The sequence below is a fragment of the Triplophysa dalaica genome, chromosome 17 (assembly GCF_015846415.1).
Source record: "Triplophysa dalaica isolate WHDGS20190420 chromosome 17, ASM1584641v1, whole genome shotgun sequence".
In the NCBI taxonomy this organism is placed as follows: Eukaryota; Metazoa; Chordata; class Actinopteri; order Cypriniformes; family Nemacheilidae; genus Triplophysa; species Triplophysa dalaica.
In genome coordinates, this window is record NC_079558.1 from 4,896,805 (window position 1) to 4,913,405 (window position 16,601).

The following is a 16,601-nucleotide window of genomic DNA, read 5'->3' on the forward strand; positions in this document are numbered from 1 at the left end:
TGCTTTGACAAATACTGTTAACCTGTGGATTTTGAAAAATGAAGAAGCCTTTTTTTGCTTTCATGTAGACAAAACTAAATTAAATTACTTTTATGGCAAGACTCATTTTCAACATTTGTTTGGTGGTTTCCACAAACTGGTATTCAATCAATCATTTTCTAAATCCCTTATTTAAATGACTTAATGTAAATGTAAACAGGGCAGGGGAGGTTAACCTGAGCTTGTGAATAACCAGAAACTCCTCCTCCTCTTACTGGAATATGATTTAGTGCGACACAAAAGACGTCAACCTTCCTCCTACTTCATGACATGAACATTTTGAGTGCAAGTTACCTTTAGAGAAGACCTTCTATTTACTGACATCTGATAAGGTAATGAAGCTCAGTAATAGTATATGGCAAATATTTAATGGCGATGCTTTGTTATTATGCATACAATGAATATAACAATTTCATTGATTGTTATATTCAGGAGTTAACCTTGTATGTTATTGTTTAATAATGTATTCGCAAAAGGTTAATATGTGTTCAGGAATTAGTTTTTTTGTTGGGGGAACATGCAACTGTTCGATTGCTTTGATTTTATTTGGACTTTTACCTACACTGGAGTAACAAGAGTGACAACTTGCCCCATTTAAAATCATTGTTGAGATGGCTTAAATAATTGGGAAGGTTTGCTTCCATTGTATTTGTATCACACCTCTTTGTTCTTTATTATTGACCTTGCATTGAATATTATTATTTTATCCATGCATTCACTATTGTTTTCCTTTTGTTTAGATCTGACATATGCAAATAGAATAACATTTCATCTATTTAGCACTAGGAAATAACATCAAAATGCCCAACAAAAATAAATCAAGTAAGTCTGAAAGCTATTAAGAAAAATATCATAATGAAATAACATTAGGGTGTATCGTAAAAACATTCAAAGAAATTGACATGCTTTTCGACAGCAACTCAAAATATTTCCAGTGAACCACCAACGGAGGAAAAGTTGTACACTGGATACTTGCACAAGTCCCCATTTCTCTCAAAAGGCATGGTACGTCTTCACTGCTTTCTAACATTACCATAAAATGTCCTCAGTCTTTCAAACATAGCCCCTCTGTAATCAGTTTTTGTTTGACCATTGCAGAAATCATGGAAGAAACGTTTGTTTGTACTTTCTAAGACGGGTGAGAAATATCATCTGTTTTACTACAGAAACCATGATAAGAAGGGGAAGATAGACCTTTCAAGGTGAAGAATGAACCATCGAAGACTCCTTGCATAAATAATTAAAGAAGCACTATAATATAATGAGATTTTTTCATTTTTAAGGGTCAGTAAAATTGGTACATGTCCCGAGGACCATCAGATGTGGAACTGGATCCAGGAAAACTTCAAGTGTTCGTCTGCTTCCGTGCTGCTTCTGAGGGTGGAAGACTTCATGCCAAAACATGCAAGAGAATATTTTCTCATTGGAGAAAACAGGTTTGATTATTTTGAAATTAAAAATAATATTTTATCGGAAAGCATGTTTACCTGTATTATGTTATGTTTTCTTGTGTTTTCAGTGAGGAGGTGGATCAATGGATTAAGGAGTTACTAAAAGTTTTGAAAACTCAAACATCAGAAAATACAGTGCAAGTAACAGATGACAGTCTTCAGCAGGTAAACCAAATAAACATTTTTTTCACCTCCCAAAGATATTTTAAATGTTTTTCACTATTCGTGTTTATTGATATCTATTCATTTATTTACGTTTTTCCACAATTTAGATTAATAGTAAAATGACCATTTGAATTTTCAAGTTTGTACTCTTTTTATCAACCAGCTTATTTTAAGCCATCCATTTCACAATCATTTAAAAAGTATGAAATGTTTGTTTTGTGATAAAAATGAATAAGTTAGCACAATTACATTTTTGCCTACAAAACGAACGTTCAAAGTATTTAATTGGTCGACCTCTTTTCACAGAAGAACAGATCAATATCTGCACCTTTACCCAACTCTGAAGATTGTGATGAAGAGTTGGTTAGGAATAGAGTAAGTTAAATCCTGCATTCTGCATATACAGTACTGTGCAAATGTCTTAGTCATGTCAGAATTTTTGTTAGAAATTGTTTCAAGCCAGTTATTTATACATTTCGCTAGAGTGTTTCAGTGGGAAAGAGACACACTAAATCCTGAAGAACTGTGACACCTGAAGATACCTACAGGACTGTGGAAATTAGGCACTTGTGTAGACATTCTGTAAAGTGGGGATGCTTCAAAATTAATGTTGTATATTTTAATTTTATCTTATTTAAATTTTATTTATCAATTAACTTCTTTTAAATGTATGAATCACTGTTTTAAAATCAGGTTTGGGGTGCAAAAACCTCATGCCTAAGACTTTTGCACAGTCCTGTACATATATTTTAATTTCATGAACTTTTTGTCTATGTAGGAACACATAGATCCAACAGATGTAATAACCCTGTACATCATTCTTTTTTTGAAGAGTCGTATGGAAAAATGCCTCTCTGAGCAGTCAGACTCTCTATGTATATTCACTTTCAAGCCAATGATGGGCGATGTTTCTGACAAGTTAAGTGATGTACGTACTTGTACTGCAATGTCACCTAACAAAGGTTTTGCAATATTAAACACACCTTTTTTTAATATACGTTCACAATTAACAAATAAATCTCAAATCTTTGTCTGACAGATAACACTTAGTGATGATGACAGTGATGATATGGAGGAACAGCCAGAAACCACAGAGGACAGTGCATACATAGATATGGCATCAGTGTAAGACACCCTCTGTTTGAAAAGTTTTGCTTTGAGAGTATTGGTGCATTCGCTTCAATGCTGTTGTGGTTTGTCTTTGTTCTTAAACTTGCTGAACCATACAAAGCTGAATTAATGTAGTGAATAAATATTTAAATGTCATCCATAAAAAACAGCTTATATGAGTTACGATAATAATACAGCAAACTGACTGAACGTGAATGCAACATAAAAAGTGAAATGTATTGATAATATATAATTTCCTATGATGAATTGTATTTCTTACTGATTTAACTATATAGGCGTAAGGCATTCCAACAGGAAGAGGAGGATCGCCTTGAGACAAAGTAATGACACACTGCTGTTTACCACATTATACTGCACTGTTTTATTAGTTGTGCAATTGCGTGTTTGTGTGTGTGTGTGTGTGTGTGTATGTGCGTGCGTGCATGCCTGTGTGTTTTCTACAGTATCATGTTCAGCTTTGGTAATGTGATACAATTTTGCTTTGCTTTTAGACTGTGTGAGACGTGAAGTCTTAAGTTCATATTCAAACACTACTGAGAATAAACTTTGTGCATCGCCTAGGTGTACTTTTTTGTTATCTTATGATTCACATTTCTTTGATGCCCCATATTTGTCTAAGCAAAACTCAGCATTACTAAACAATCTGTAGATAGATATTCCAAAATTGTTTGTCATGTTAAACAGGTCTTACCTTGGGCTGCTCGGCATTGTTTTAGATGTGAGGGATTCTGTTGTGTGGGGGCTGACCCTTGCTCTACTCTACACAACCCATGTTTTGAGGCTGTTTTAACAGATCATTGTCTGTCCTTTATAGTGAAAGCGCTGATTCTGTTGATTCCAGCCAAGACTTGTGTAATGCTGTACACAACAAGGATAAAGAAAGACCAATGCCACGGTAAAACTTCCAATGAAAGCAAGATTGATAGATTGTAAGAGATTTCTGGTTACACTTAAAGCAGAACTGACAACATGTGTTCCATATTGACTTTTAACCTGTTTTAAAAACAGTGCAGCGCTGAGGCGTCCGAAGGGCTCTATTTCGGAAATGAATGGAAATTGTGTCTCTACTGACATGAATGAAGTACTTCTAAACAAGAGGTGATTTTAATCTCTATAAGATTATAAAAAGGTGCAAATATGTTTAGCTGTTTGGTTATAAAAACGTTTGTTTTGTATCTGTTTTGTAATTTTGCAAATGCATGTTTTTAGAGAAACACTAGCACTTGTTGAGACGGAGATCAGCATTACAAGAAATGATCTCGATACAAGTTTGATCTTCACAGAGGAAGACGGAAAACTACGGTAAAATAAAACGTTACCATCTAACGTATAGTGTGTTAAAATCAATATGGCTAAGTTACATCAGAGCTACTTACAATAGATGGTTTATTATTCTTCATCTCTCTTCTTCCTCCTCTTCAGTGTGTCTGAATGTAAGCAGACTGAGAGTTTGTTCCATAAGGGAGATCAGATCCTGGCCTTCAATGACGTGCTGATAGACTCAGTGGAGGAGATACAGAAATTCACAAAAAGGCTTAGCAAGGATGAGGTATCAAGAACAATAGTATCAAGAGTAACAAATATTTTTAAACAGTACAATGTAAGAAGACAGCTTTACATGATGTTACTTAAATTATTTGCAGGCAAAACTGACTGTTCTGAGACAGCCTGGATCCGAGCCTCTCCACGCGAAATCCTATTTGTCACATTCATGATGTGAAAGAAAATGACAAGTTACTTGTTCATTAGAAATGTGTAGTAGCACTTCCGGCGAGTGGGCCTTTCCCGGCTACCAATTCTCTCTGTCTCATCCCATAATTTCCTGTCTCACTCTCCACTGTCCTATCCATACAAAGATGCAAAAATACATATTTTTTAGTGATTTAAAAAACTGCACTGTGATACAACAACACAGTTTGTATTAAGCAATATTTATGTATAACATGTATTGATTTTTAAATGTTACTGATGTGCATAAATGAGTTACATGACTGTATATAGGCTACTGTAGAGTATAGACTAGAGTAGGCTATGTGACACTGGTGATTGGTATATACTGTATGTATAAAAACACATGAAGGTTAATCGTTTCTGAAGGTTTCGTAACTTCTTTAAAGCTGAACTTTTTATTTGTACACAAAAATTGTAAATTATTTTAAAGTTTTTAAAAAGATGTTTAATTGTATCTTAAAATCGGTTCAAGGGTAGCAGACACTTTTATTTAATGTATATAACATTTGTGATGCTTGTAATTTGTTTTGCTACAACTTTACGCAAAATTGTATGTAAAATGTTTTTTTTTAATGGACCAAATAATAAAGAAAAAACAGCCCAAAATAAATGTAAACTCAATATTGTTATTAAATAAAAAGATATCCTAGGGTAAAACTTGAAGTCGCTGGTATAGATAAAATACCAAGAGGGCAAATTTGGTCTGCTTAAATGCTAAAATATATGATTGTTCTGATTTTTTTCAATTTGTTTTTTTCCAAAATGTCAGTTAAATTTGTGTAATTCTATGGATCACTTAAATGTCTGAAATTTGAAAAAAATAAAAGAGAATTATCAGTGACCCTAACCTTTTGAACACACACAATCTCTGCTTTCATTTAGAGAAAACTAAATCACTTTTATAAAATTGAATAGCTGCAATATTTGTAATCTTTAGGATGTTTTTTTCTTAATCTAATCCTTTATAGTTCCTTTTTGTGTGAATCACAAAATGTAAATCAGTATAATCAGTGATTTAGTTTAATTAATTCATTAGGGTGTACTCTCATTAGGCAATCTGAACTGTGCCCAAGCACGTTTGACCTCCAAAGCCCCGTTCATTTGACAAGTGTGAACGATCCGTATCGCGCCCGGACATGGTTCGTTTAGTGGTCGCTGGCTCACTTGAAAGAGGTGAGCAAGAGCACGGTGTGGTTGGCCTCGGGCGTGGTACACATGCAGTGTGAGCACAAAATCGCACCAGAGTGCAGAACTGAAAGCATGACGTATATTATGCGACTGTTTAAATTCCTCCGTGAGAGGAAAAAACTTGTGCAGGCGTGTGTCATCGCAGCCAAAACTACTCCAGGTTTGTCAAACATAATCCAACGTGTGTAACGATAGGCTATAGGATGATAATGTACGAGAAGGTGATTAAAAAAACCATAATGAGCCGTTTACTCTTGTATCGCTCTCGTATGACAATTACATCATTTAAGCAGGAAACATCCAAATACATAAATGTAGTACATTTACATTGTACATAGGATAGTACATAGGATTGTTACATTAAGTCATTTAGCAGACGCTTTTATCCAAAGCGACTTACCAGTGGGGTAGGTAATGGAAGCAATTGGGACAGCACAAGTACAACAAAAGCATAAGTGCAATCAAAAAGAAGACTGGTCTCATATAGCCTAACACAGTATACAGAATCATATACAGAGTCAGAACAGATCAGTAAGATGTTGGTGGAAGAGATGTGTTTCTTAAAGATGGCTACAGAATCTGCAGATCTTGTAGCAGCGGGCAGATCATTCCACATATGTGGAACAGATCCGGAGAAGGTGCGCGAGGGAGATTTTTTACCTTTTTGGGGTTGGCACCACAAGACGTCGTTCGTTTGCAGAGCTTAGGGATCTGGCGGGTACATATGTCTGCATTAGCGAGTGAAGATAAGGGTGTGTCGAACCAGTGGTGGTCTTGTAGGCCAGGAGCAGAGTCTTGAGTTTGATGCGAGCGACTATGGGGAGCCAATGTAGCTCAATGAATAGAGGAGTGACGTGTGCTATCTTTGGTTCATTAAAGATAACTCTTGCTGCAGCATTCTGGATCATCTGTAGAGGTTTGGTTGTGCAAGCTGGAAATCCACCCAGTAGCGCATTGCAGTAGTCCAGTCTGGACAGGACTAGAGCCTGCACTAGGACTTGCGTAGCATGCTCTGATAGGAAGGGTCTAATTTTCCTGAAATTGTAGAGGATGAATCTACAGGACCGCGCGATGCTGGCAACTTGATCCGTGAAGTTGAGCTGATCATCGATCACCATTCCCAGGTTTCTTGCCTTTCTGGAAGGTGTGATGGTTGATGAACCCAGTTGAATGGAAAGGTAGTGATAAGTCTTTGTATCAGCCGGGACTACAAGCAGTTCTGTTTTTGAAAGGTTCAGCTGTAAGTGATGGCCATTCATCCAGAGCGAGATGTCGGCTAGGCAGGCTGAGATGCGTGCAGAAACAGTCGGATCGTCTGGGCGAAAAGACAGGTAGAGTTGTGTATCATCTGCATAGCAGTGATAGGAAAAGCCATGTTTCCTAATGACAGAGCCAAGGGATGTCATGTATACAGAGAATAGCAACGGACCAAGCACTGAGCCCTGAGGGACACCTGTGTCGAGATGTTGGGAGTCAGACACCTCACCCCTCCAGGGGGTGACCTAAATGACCTACCCGAGAGGTAAGACCTGAACCATTGTTGCACCATTCCGGAGACCCCCATAGCCTTGAGAGTGGACAGGAGGATGTGATGTGATGGTTAACAGTGTCAAAGGCGGCAGATAGATCCAGTAGGATGAGAACAGATGAGTTAGAGGAAGCTCTTTCCAGTCTCAGGGCTTCAATAACAGAGAGCAGCGCAGTCTCAGTGGAATGACCGCTCTTGAACCCAGACTGGTTGCTGTCCAGGAGGTTGTTCTGGGTGAGGAAGGATGAGAGCTGGTTACATACAACACGTTCTAGAGTTTTAGCAGCGAAGGGAAGTAGGGATACCGGTCTGTAGTTTTCTAACAGTGTAGGATTAAGAGTAGGCTTCTTTAGTAGTGAGTAGGCTTCTTTAGTAGTGCAGTAATATCATTTGATATTTTAGCTCTTTTATCAACTGTTAATTCACGGTTTTTAATATTTCTTTGCTCTTTGAACTAATTTTTATGTTTAAGCTGTACCTTTTCAAAATGCAACACTGAACTTTTTGAAACCCTTATTACCCTTCAATATCAAACAATCTGCCTAGAGTCTTCATTATAAAAACATAATTTGGAAACATTGTGTGGTGAGGAAGGCGGGACGGGAGCCGTGAGGCAGGGCCGGTGGCGTGAGTGATGGTTTGAATCAGCTGTGCGCACACCGGTCCCGCATATCTCAAGGAGACAATCGGGAGCATAAGAGGATGAGTGACAGGACTGCTGAAGAGAGAGGACCAGGCCCGAACATATGTTTTACGTTTGTATTTCACTTCCGTGTTATTGTTTGTTTATTTTGATTAAACATTATTTAAATGTTCGCCGGTTCCTTCCTCCTTCCTTCCCTACTTTGAACCTTGTTAAACATTGCTTTCTGTTACTGGGGTGATATTAGTTGTACTTGCGTTCAAGAGCAAGACTGTTTAAGACTGTATAAGACGCGTTTACTCAGAAGTAAGTCTGCACCAGACTGTTCTTGCGAAGTTGTAATGGTTGGAATTTCCCCACTTTTAACAAAAGCTTTGTGCACAGCCCGGCATTGATCTTTCTCAGGTTCATGAAGCAAACATCTGTGAAATGCGCTGCACACACTTGAATATTCGGATTGTACTACATCGTTATAATAAAGTGTGTTATTAAACTTTATGAATGATGATCTCAGATTGTACGTTTAATTATAAATCAAGTTATAGGAAGTAAGAGATACTTTATCGAACACTCAGTAAAATATGCTATTTTACATATTTAAACATAACCGAAGATACTTTCAGATTAACAAATGCTCAAATAAACACCTGCGCATTCGGTCATGTGTCGAAGTACTCTCGTGAACAAGCACCATACAGAAAAGACAGACGAGAATATACTGTATCGATTAAAGTCGTTATTTTGGGGGGGTTTGCACAAAAAGTATTCTCGACGCATCAAAACAATTCAATTGAGCCACTATGGGTGGACGGACCAATTTAAAAATGTCTTTAGTTATTTTCTGGACCTTGACAACAACTATTACCATGACGTCTTCGAGGAGGACTTTATTTGTGTTCTGAAGACGCTGGGAGGTCTCAAAACCTCATGTGGGTGAGTAAAATATGACACAAGTTTGATTTTGAGGTGAACTTTACCTACCAGCAATAAGTGCCTATACCTCTTAACTCATTCATTACAGAGATGATGCTTATTTGTGGGAGGTGCACCTTTAACCAATATTATTAAACCCAAAACTCCACCTCCTTATCACAACACTGCCAGGAACAAAATGCATATTTTACATGACCTTCAAATAAGTGCAGAAACACATGAGATTTATATTTTTATGTTTTTTATTTTGAGATTAGTGCACATATGTATATGGCATTAACTGTTTAAAAACCCTAAAGCCGTATAAACATGCATCTTATCCTAAAGAAAATGAAGTGCTTGGTGAAAATCGAAGCCAAAAAAGGCAACCATCAGTAATTAATGACGTTTTTACTGCAATGATGTGAAGGGAAATCCCTCAAAAATTCTCGGAGCTGCATGCAGAAAGAGGAAAGCTTAAAATAACTTCTCAAGGAAACAAGAAGCTTTGACACATTAACCTTTGCAATCTGAAGCATGATAAAGGCACGTAACTACTGTATCTATGAAAGCATTTCAAAACATATGTACATTCAAGAAAATTTCTGCGTTGTACATAAGCTAAACCTGTCGTTCCTGTCATGGTTAAGTTTTCACAAGTATGGAAAAGTGGCAACATGCATAACAAGCATGTGCTATCTTTAAGATTTATACATTTTTAGATCTACTCTAAAAAATGTCAAATAACAAATTTTATGTTCAGTTAAGAACAAAATATCATGCCGTACTGAACTGAACACATCTCTCTGTTTTTTTGTGGGAAAACACATTTTGTGTTGAAATCAGTGACACATAATGTGTTAAATAAATAACACAACACTATGTCAAAATGAACACATCATTTTAAAAGTGCATCTTCTTAATCTAACCCTTAGAATATCTTTATTAATGTAACCTAATGCAGTCAATGGGAATTTGTTTTACTTTAAACCATTTTATTTAAATGATCATGCACGCTTGGCTATGACAACATTTTCAAGAATAGGCAAACTATACCCAAGTATTGATATTAATGAATCCATTATCAAAATTGGTTAGGTGTTTTCCACAAACTGTTATTGTTCTATAAAACACAATCAAAAACAAGGTAGGGAGCTTCACCTGAGCTTGTAAAAACTCCTCCTCTTACTGTCAATAGCTTTCTGAAAGAAAACATAAGCACTCAAGCTTCCTCCTAAAACTACCATAGGAACGTGCACACTGCGAGTGCAAGATAACAGAAGACACTGTGTGACATCTGCTAAGGTAATGTAGTTAAGTATATGACTACTGATTTGATGACTCTTAAAGACTGAACACGCATAACTTGATGGCATTAGCATGCGACGTTATTGCATTCACGCAGCTTATTATTATTAAGCAGAGACTGTGGCTAGTTGTCACACAGGCTTCAAGTCTGTGGTCCAAATTCACAAATATTCAGCTTCATAAGTTGTGTTTTATAAATGTTTTGATGTTTGAACTGTGCTGGCATGTTAATGTTGTATTAACGTCATTAAAGTCTGCGTTTATAATTATTTTCATTTTTAATCATTTTTCTACCTTGAATACTTTGGCACTGATTATTCTTGCATAAGCCTTTATCAGTGTTGTTAACATACAGTATGTTTACGCCTAATGTGGTAATAGATTACAATCTTACCAACCATTTCACATCTATTTTAGGACTTAAGCAACAGCATCCAAATGTTCACCAAACAAAGATCAAGTAAGTCTGAAAGCTATTTATGAAAAATAACGGAGAGCGTTATGTAGAAAGATTTGAATTGATGACTCTGAGGTCTAATGTTGGTGTTATTGACTTTTCGGCAGCACCGACTGCAAAATTTTACAATAATAATGAACCATCAAAGGTGGAAGAGTTGTACAGTGGATACATGCACAAGTCCCCTGCTTTCACTGGCATTACTAAAGGAAAGGTATGTCTCCTATTCTATTTAAGCAAGAAAATGAAATACCCACTGTCTGTACAGTCAATCACTTATATTGCAACTGCAGACCCTTATGAGAGACATAATGGAAAGTGTAATAATGATGCATTTCCATATTCTGGAACCAAACGATTGACATCTAATATACATTAAATTTATTTTCTTTTTGCAAGGGCAAAGCATGGAAACGCCGTTTCTTTGTACTTTACAAGATGGGCGAGGACACCTATCATCTGGCATACTACAGAAACAACGAGAAGAGGGAGAAGCCTTTGAGGAAAATAGACCTTTCCAAGTATGTAATAAACATCAATAACACCTTTACATAAATACAAAAGCAGCACTACAATATAATGTGAATGTTTTCTTTTTTAAAGAGTCGATTTGATTTTTTCACGCCCTGAGAATCATCAGATGTGGGACCATATCCAGAAAACGTTCAAGTGTCCGTCCGCTTCCGTGCTGCGTCTGAGGGTGGTAGACTTCATGCCAAAATGTCCAAGAGATTATTTCCTCATTGGAGAAAACAGGTTTGCCATGATTTTTTAAAAACAACTCTCATTGCAGTCACACATTTTCATAAAACTCAACATCCAAGCCTGTCTGTATTATTGTGATTTTAGTGAGGAGGTGGATAAATGGGAGAAGGAGTTATTGAAAGTTATAAAGACTTTAGGGAATAAAGTGCAAGTAAAAGATGACGGTCTTCAAAAGGTAATCAAACATTGACATCTCTGACATCATTCAATTCACTGAAAGTTCGACATTAGATCTTTAGTTTAAAATTAAGTGACGCTCATATTATTTTTCTCACAGGGAAGCAGATTAAGAGCAATATCTGAGCCTATACCTAAGTCTCCACCTTATGATGAAGGGATGGTAGGTCAAACCCTGCATATCCATTAATATATTTCAAATGTATTTGGCCGAGAATGCACATTCACTAATATATTTAATAATATGGTCTTTCTTTCCAGAAGGCAAATGACCTTAACCCCTTTCGGCTGTCTGCACCCACATTCGCTTTCCGGACAACGCCAGAGAGCCATTATGCTGTTCCCAGCAACTTTCCAAGTTATGCACCATGCAAGGTTTTAAAACAACAATTTCACACAGTTTTAAATTTAACCTCATAACGCATTTAATCCTTGCGCAAATAAAACTCAAACCTTTCTAATATTAGGAAGATTTTTGCAGTGATGATGACGATGAAGATGACACAGAAGAAAATACAGAGGACGGCGATATATACATGAATATGGCGTCAGTGTAAGACACAAAGTTTTTGTCGTATATAAACTGCAATAATAAAATGCGAATTTCTAGTCAAATTTTTAATATTTTTTATATTATATTATATTATATATATTATATAATATTATATTCTTTTTGTTCCTAAATAGCCAAGAGGTGTTGGCTAGAGGTGTGAAGAATGACTTCGAAGAGGATGCATGTTTTCAGACAAAGTAATTTTTAAATCTTTTTCACTTTTGGTTTGCATTATTCTCTTACAGCTGTATGAAGCTGTTTTTGCAAATCGATGCATGCGTCTGTGTTTTTGTTTTATGTGATGTTCAGCACTGGTTTAATAATACACCTTTGCGTTTTTGTACACTTGACATTGAAGCAAATGTTTTTCATGTCCTGATGCCCCTCATGTCTCTACACAATTCTTTTTTTATTCAAAGAATGCAAAACATCTTTTTGTAAAATGATATGTTTTTGCTATTCAAAGAAACTCCACCACTGCAAGTCTTGTTGAACAGGTCTAGCCTTGCAGGGTCGTTAAGATTAGAACAAACACTTAGCATTGCTTTAGCATCGTGAAACTTAAGACATGTCATTTCTGAGAAGACGATAAACCTCCACTTGCAAACAATTTTGAAAGGATTTTGTTCATTGGAAGTTGTCCCTCGTTCTCTACACAGTTATCTTGATGCGGTTTTAAAAGATCTTTGTCTTTCTAGTACCCCTACAGTCACAAAAGCTGTTGAGTCCAGCCAGGATTTGTGTAACGCTGCAGACAATCAGAAGAAGGAGAGTTCAATGAGAAAGTAAAAATACAAACTGATTCAATGAATTTAAAGTGAATTCACCTAAAGCAGGACTGACAACATCTTTGTTTCCTTCTTAGAAACAGTGCAGAGCTGAGGTGTTCGAAGGGCTCTCTTTCAGACTTTAATGGCAATTTTGCTTCTACTGAGATAAACAAGAGGTGATTTTAACCATTTCAGTATGGGCTGTAATCATAGACCTACACCGGATGTGACCGGCACGACATACGGCTTGCTCTAATGGGATTGTCGCGTTGCACCACATCAAGTGTGGACAAAATTTTAACTGATAATGGTTATAATGCGTTCTTTTGTCTTTTGTCGAATCGCATCACACCACGTCCGGTGTAGAAACAGTGTTAGCTCGACCAATACGGGTTGTCAATTGAAGAGTCTTATTAAATCGACATCCTTGATTTTAGTGTTTACGACATTTGTGCGTCAAAGTAACCGCATAATTTAATTTTAAACTTTACTATTACCCCGTCATGTTTTCCAGCTATTTTTAGCATATTTTTGTGGTTTTGTCTCTGTTGGAATTCTGAAAATGTGTATGTTTATTCTGTAGCGAAACACAGGAACCGGTTGAGAAGGAGATCTATGTTAAGCTTAATGACCTGCGTGGAAGTTTGATATTCACACAGGAACAAGGAAAACTATGGTACAACTTTTATAGATGCTATATAATGCTATGTAATACTATACTATATAATACTATATAATATATAGTGTTCCAGAGAAAATATAAACATGAGAACTTCTTACGATAGATAATGTTCACCATTGTTCTTCATCTCTCATCATCTTCCTCTCTAGTCTGTCTGAATGTAAGAAGAATGAGACCTCACATATGTTCCATAAGGGGGATCAGATCGTGGCATTCAATGACCTGTTGATAGACTCAGCGGAGGAGATACAGGAATACATTAAAAAGCTTAGCAAGGATGAGGTACTTTAGAATCACGAATTGGAGAAATTTCTTCACAATACAGAGTTCAAAATAACGTTACTTAAATTATTTGCAGGTTAAACTGACGATTCGACGGTATCTGGGATCCCAGCCTTTCCATGCTGTATCCTTTTCAACCACCTGAAACAAAACGACACGCTACAATGAAGAGTTTCTTCTTGGAATGATTTGTAAAATCGTCACTTTGACAGAAAACAGAAATTAGGACATTAGCAGATCATCATACAGCACCGACTAATCTTCTGTATCTTATGTATTAAGATATAACAATATATAAAGTCGCAATGCAATCTAACAGGAAAATTTGAAGTGTTTTACACAGTGTTGCAGTGATTATTATAAATGATTTATCTTATCACACCATTGTCACAACAAACCAATCAAAATGGGAAGGAGGTAAATAAACCTCCGCCCTACCTTTATCAAATTTCAGAAGCCGTTTCACTCGGATACACATCATGATGTGGAAAAGAGGTCAATCGAAACTTCTGTTGCATTGTGACTTTAAATGATAGTAAATTATAGTGACCATAAACTGTATATAAAGTATGAAGATAAAATTATAGGAGACTGGTGATGGGTAAACTGTATGTCTATGTGACCATGAGGCACAAAATAATAAAATAAACAAGTATTACACTGACATATGTAGGAAAATCAACTGTGAAAACGTTTGACTTCTTTAAAGCTGCACTTTTCTTTTTAATACACTGAGACACTTTAATGTTTGTATGCACATGTTTCATTCTGTATTTTGTTTTGTTGCCCAAAAATCATATACTGTGGCATTTTGCTGGTATTATAATTGTTCATATTGTTATTTGCACATTGTTATATTGTAAACTGCTAATAAAGTTTTTATAACAGTCAATATTTGTGTACTTGGTTCAAGGGTAAAATCTTTTTATAGAATGTTCAGTGTTGAATCGGAGACAGTATAGTAGGCTGTCTGTTCTGAAGAACACTTTCCGAAAGAATGTGAACCTGTAAACATTTTTTTATAGATACTTTCCTCGTAGAGGAAAACTAGTTTGTCCAGATTCATTTGCGTCACATCAAAGAAACTTGCCTTAGGTTAAAAATCTAAATATATAAAAGCATTTATATGAAATATATTTTCTTTCATTACTGCCTGTATGTATTAAGGGAAAATGTGTCTCTTTGCATTTAAGTTAAAAAAAACAATTTATTTCTTAAATTTGTAATCTTAATTAAAAACTGCAATTTCAAAAAATCATGTTAAAATAACTCTTCCCGGAGATGTTTTTGTTTCTTATTTTAAACCGTTCAGACCGATAGCTGCTGGTGTGTAAAGACATCTCCATTTTCCATTAAAGATATCACATCCTGCTCCAAGATTAAGTTTAACTGATAGTTCACGTGAATTTTTATATCACCCACCACAACTGCTCTCTGTTTCACACACATTTTATTCTGATCTTTGAAAAGGTAAAAACATGTCCATGTTTATTTTATTAAATATTTTATGTTGTGTTACATTATAAACCATGACATGTACTGTATCTTGTGACTAAACACGTTTAAATAAGCAGTACAAAAAAGTCCAGAAAGAGCCAGCAACAACACAAACAAAAACTAGCACTTGCAGTTTGAAGTGCATATTTCTGTTTGTCAAGTTTTGTCGTGTTCTCTATACAAGTACAAGAGGTGTCAATGGGAGTCTAATGCTCTGTGAAAACCAGACGTGAAATTTAGACAACAGAGAAATAGTATCCCCTTTAGGCAGCTTACCCAACACAACTTTGTTGTTACGTACTATACATGATTAGTCAAGACAAGTTTGACCTGTTTTCACTGATGGCCCAGAGACTCCGCTGATGGCAGAGACTTGGCACGATTTATTATAGTATCCTGATACCAGAGGAGTGACATCATCTAGAAACTGATAATTGTTCTGTTTTTGTATGACAGGCACTTTCAGCGCTATTAATTTAATGTTCTGCGTCTATAATGAATAGATCTCGCTAGTGGGGATTTCTGAAACTGCACTGGATGATATTTGGGTGTTCCTGTATTAGACTGAAACCGGACTGTTAAAACAGCGGGAGTGAAAGATGTTTCTTGGTCCAACCCTTAAGCATCCATGTAAAATAGTGATTCTCAATCTGGGGGCCCCAGGATGGATCCAGGGAGGCACAGATTTCATGGAATTTTATGCAATATAGAAGTTTATCATATATTTTATCCAATCAAACATCAGAAAAACAAGACCACCAACCAAAATAATTGATGTTCCAGCATTGTATAGATGACCATGTTTTTGGTTTTGTTAGGTTCAACATTATACGTCATTATTTGGGGGCCGCAAAGCAATACACTCTACAAAGGCGGCCTTACATGAAAAAGTTTGAGAACCACTGATGTAAGATGTCAATGTAGATGTTTATCCTGTTGTGTGAGGAATGGGGTTAAACGTAAATCATCTTTCTCAAACTGGAATAAAATGTTTCAAGAGATTTTAAAGGACCACAATGTTCTGAATGCAACTATTGCCACACTGAGACACACCAAGTGAAAAAACATAATTTATCCCTAAAAGCAGAGGGGATGATAATAACTAACTAATAAGCTTTTAGACATAAGATTTGGCCACCTATCATCATACGATTTTATTAATGAATCTACAAACCTACATTTATGAGAAAAATAAATATACACTCACCTAAAGGATTATTAGGAACACCTGTTCAATTTCTCATTAATGCAATTATATTGGTTGTGTAAGGGTGTGGGAAATGTTTTCTTGGCACACTTTAGGCCCCTTAGTGCCAATTGGG

At 36.1% G+C, this 16,601-nt stretch overlaps 1 protein-coding gene across 1 annotated transcript; it reads left to right on the plus strand.

Annotated features, from left to right (window-relative positions):
- The first annotated feature begins 304 nt into the window (after positions 1-304).
- LOC130439399 (uncharacterized) lies at positions 305-14,596 on the plus strand. Its single transcript, XM_056772014.1, has 30 exons — positions 305-371; positions 780-861; positions 956-1,044; positions 1,138-1,241; positions 1,323-1,475; positions 1,559-1,655; positions 1,962-2,030; positions 2,488-2,583; positions 2,695-2,780; positions 3,062-3,106; positions 3,601-3,681; positions 3,795-3,884; positions 3,996-4,088; positions 4,209-4,335; positions 4,430-4,474; positions 10,016-10,093; positions 10,514-10,556; positions 10,661-10,767; positions 10,953-11,074; positions 11,157-11,309; positions 11,403-11,493; positions 11,596-11,658; positions 11,757-11,870; positions 11,963-12,048; positions 12,183-12,245; positions 12,747-12,833; positions 12,914-12,994; positions 13,402-13,494; positions 13,650-13,782; positions 13,859-14,596. Exons 2-30 carry the CDS (start codon positions 840-842, stop codon positions 13,925-13,927), a joined length of 2,580 nt encoding a protein of 859 aa, XP_056627992.1. The 5' UTR covers positions 305-371; positions 780-839; the 3' UTR covers positions 13,928-14,596.
- The last annotated feature ends 2,005 nt before the right edge of the window (positions 14,597-16,601 follow it).

Excerpts from the sequence above, each read along its gene's own strand:
- LOC130439399 (XM_056772014.1), top strand. The coding sequence starts at position 840 with ATGCCCAACAAAAATAAATCAA. Across the intron at positions 10,094-10,513 it reads ACTGTGTGACATCTGCTAAG|GACTTAAGCAACAGCATCCA; the intron begins GTAATGTAGTTA and ends CATCTATTTTAG. Across the intron at positions 10,768-10,952 it reads CTGGCATTACTAAAGGAAAG|GGCAAAGCATGGAAACGCCG; the intron begins GTATGTCTCCTA and ends TCTTTTTGCAAG.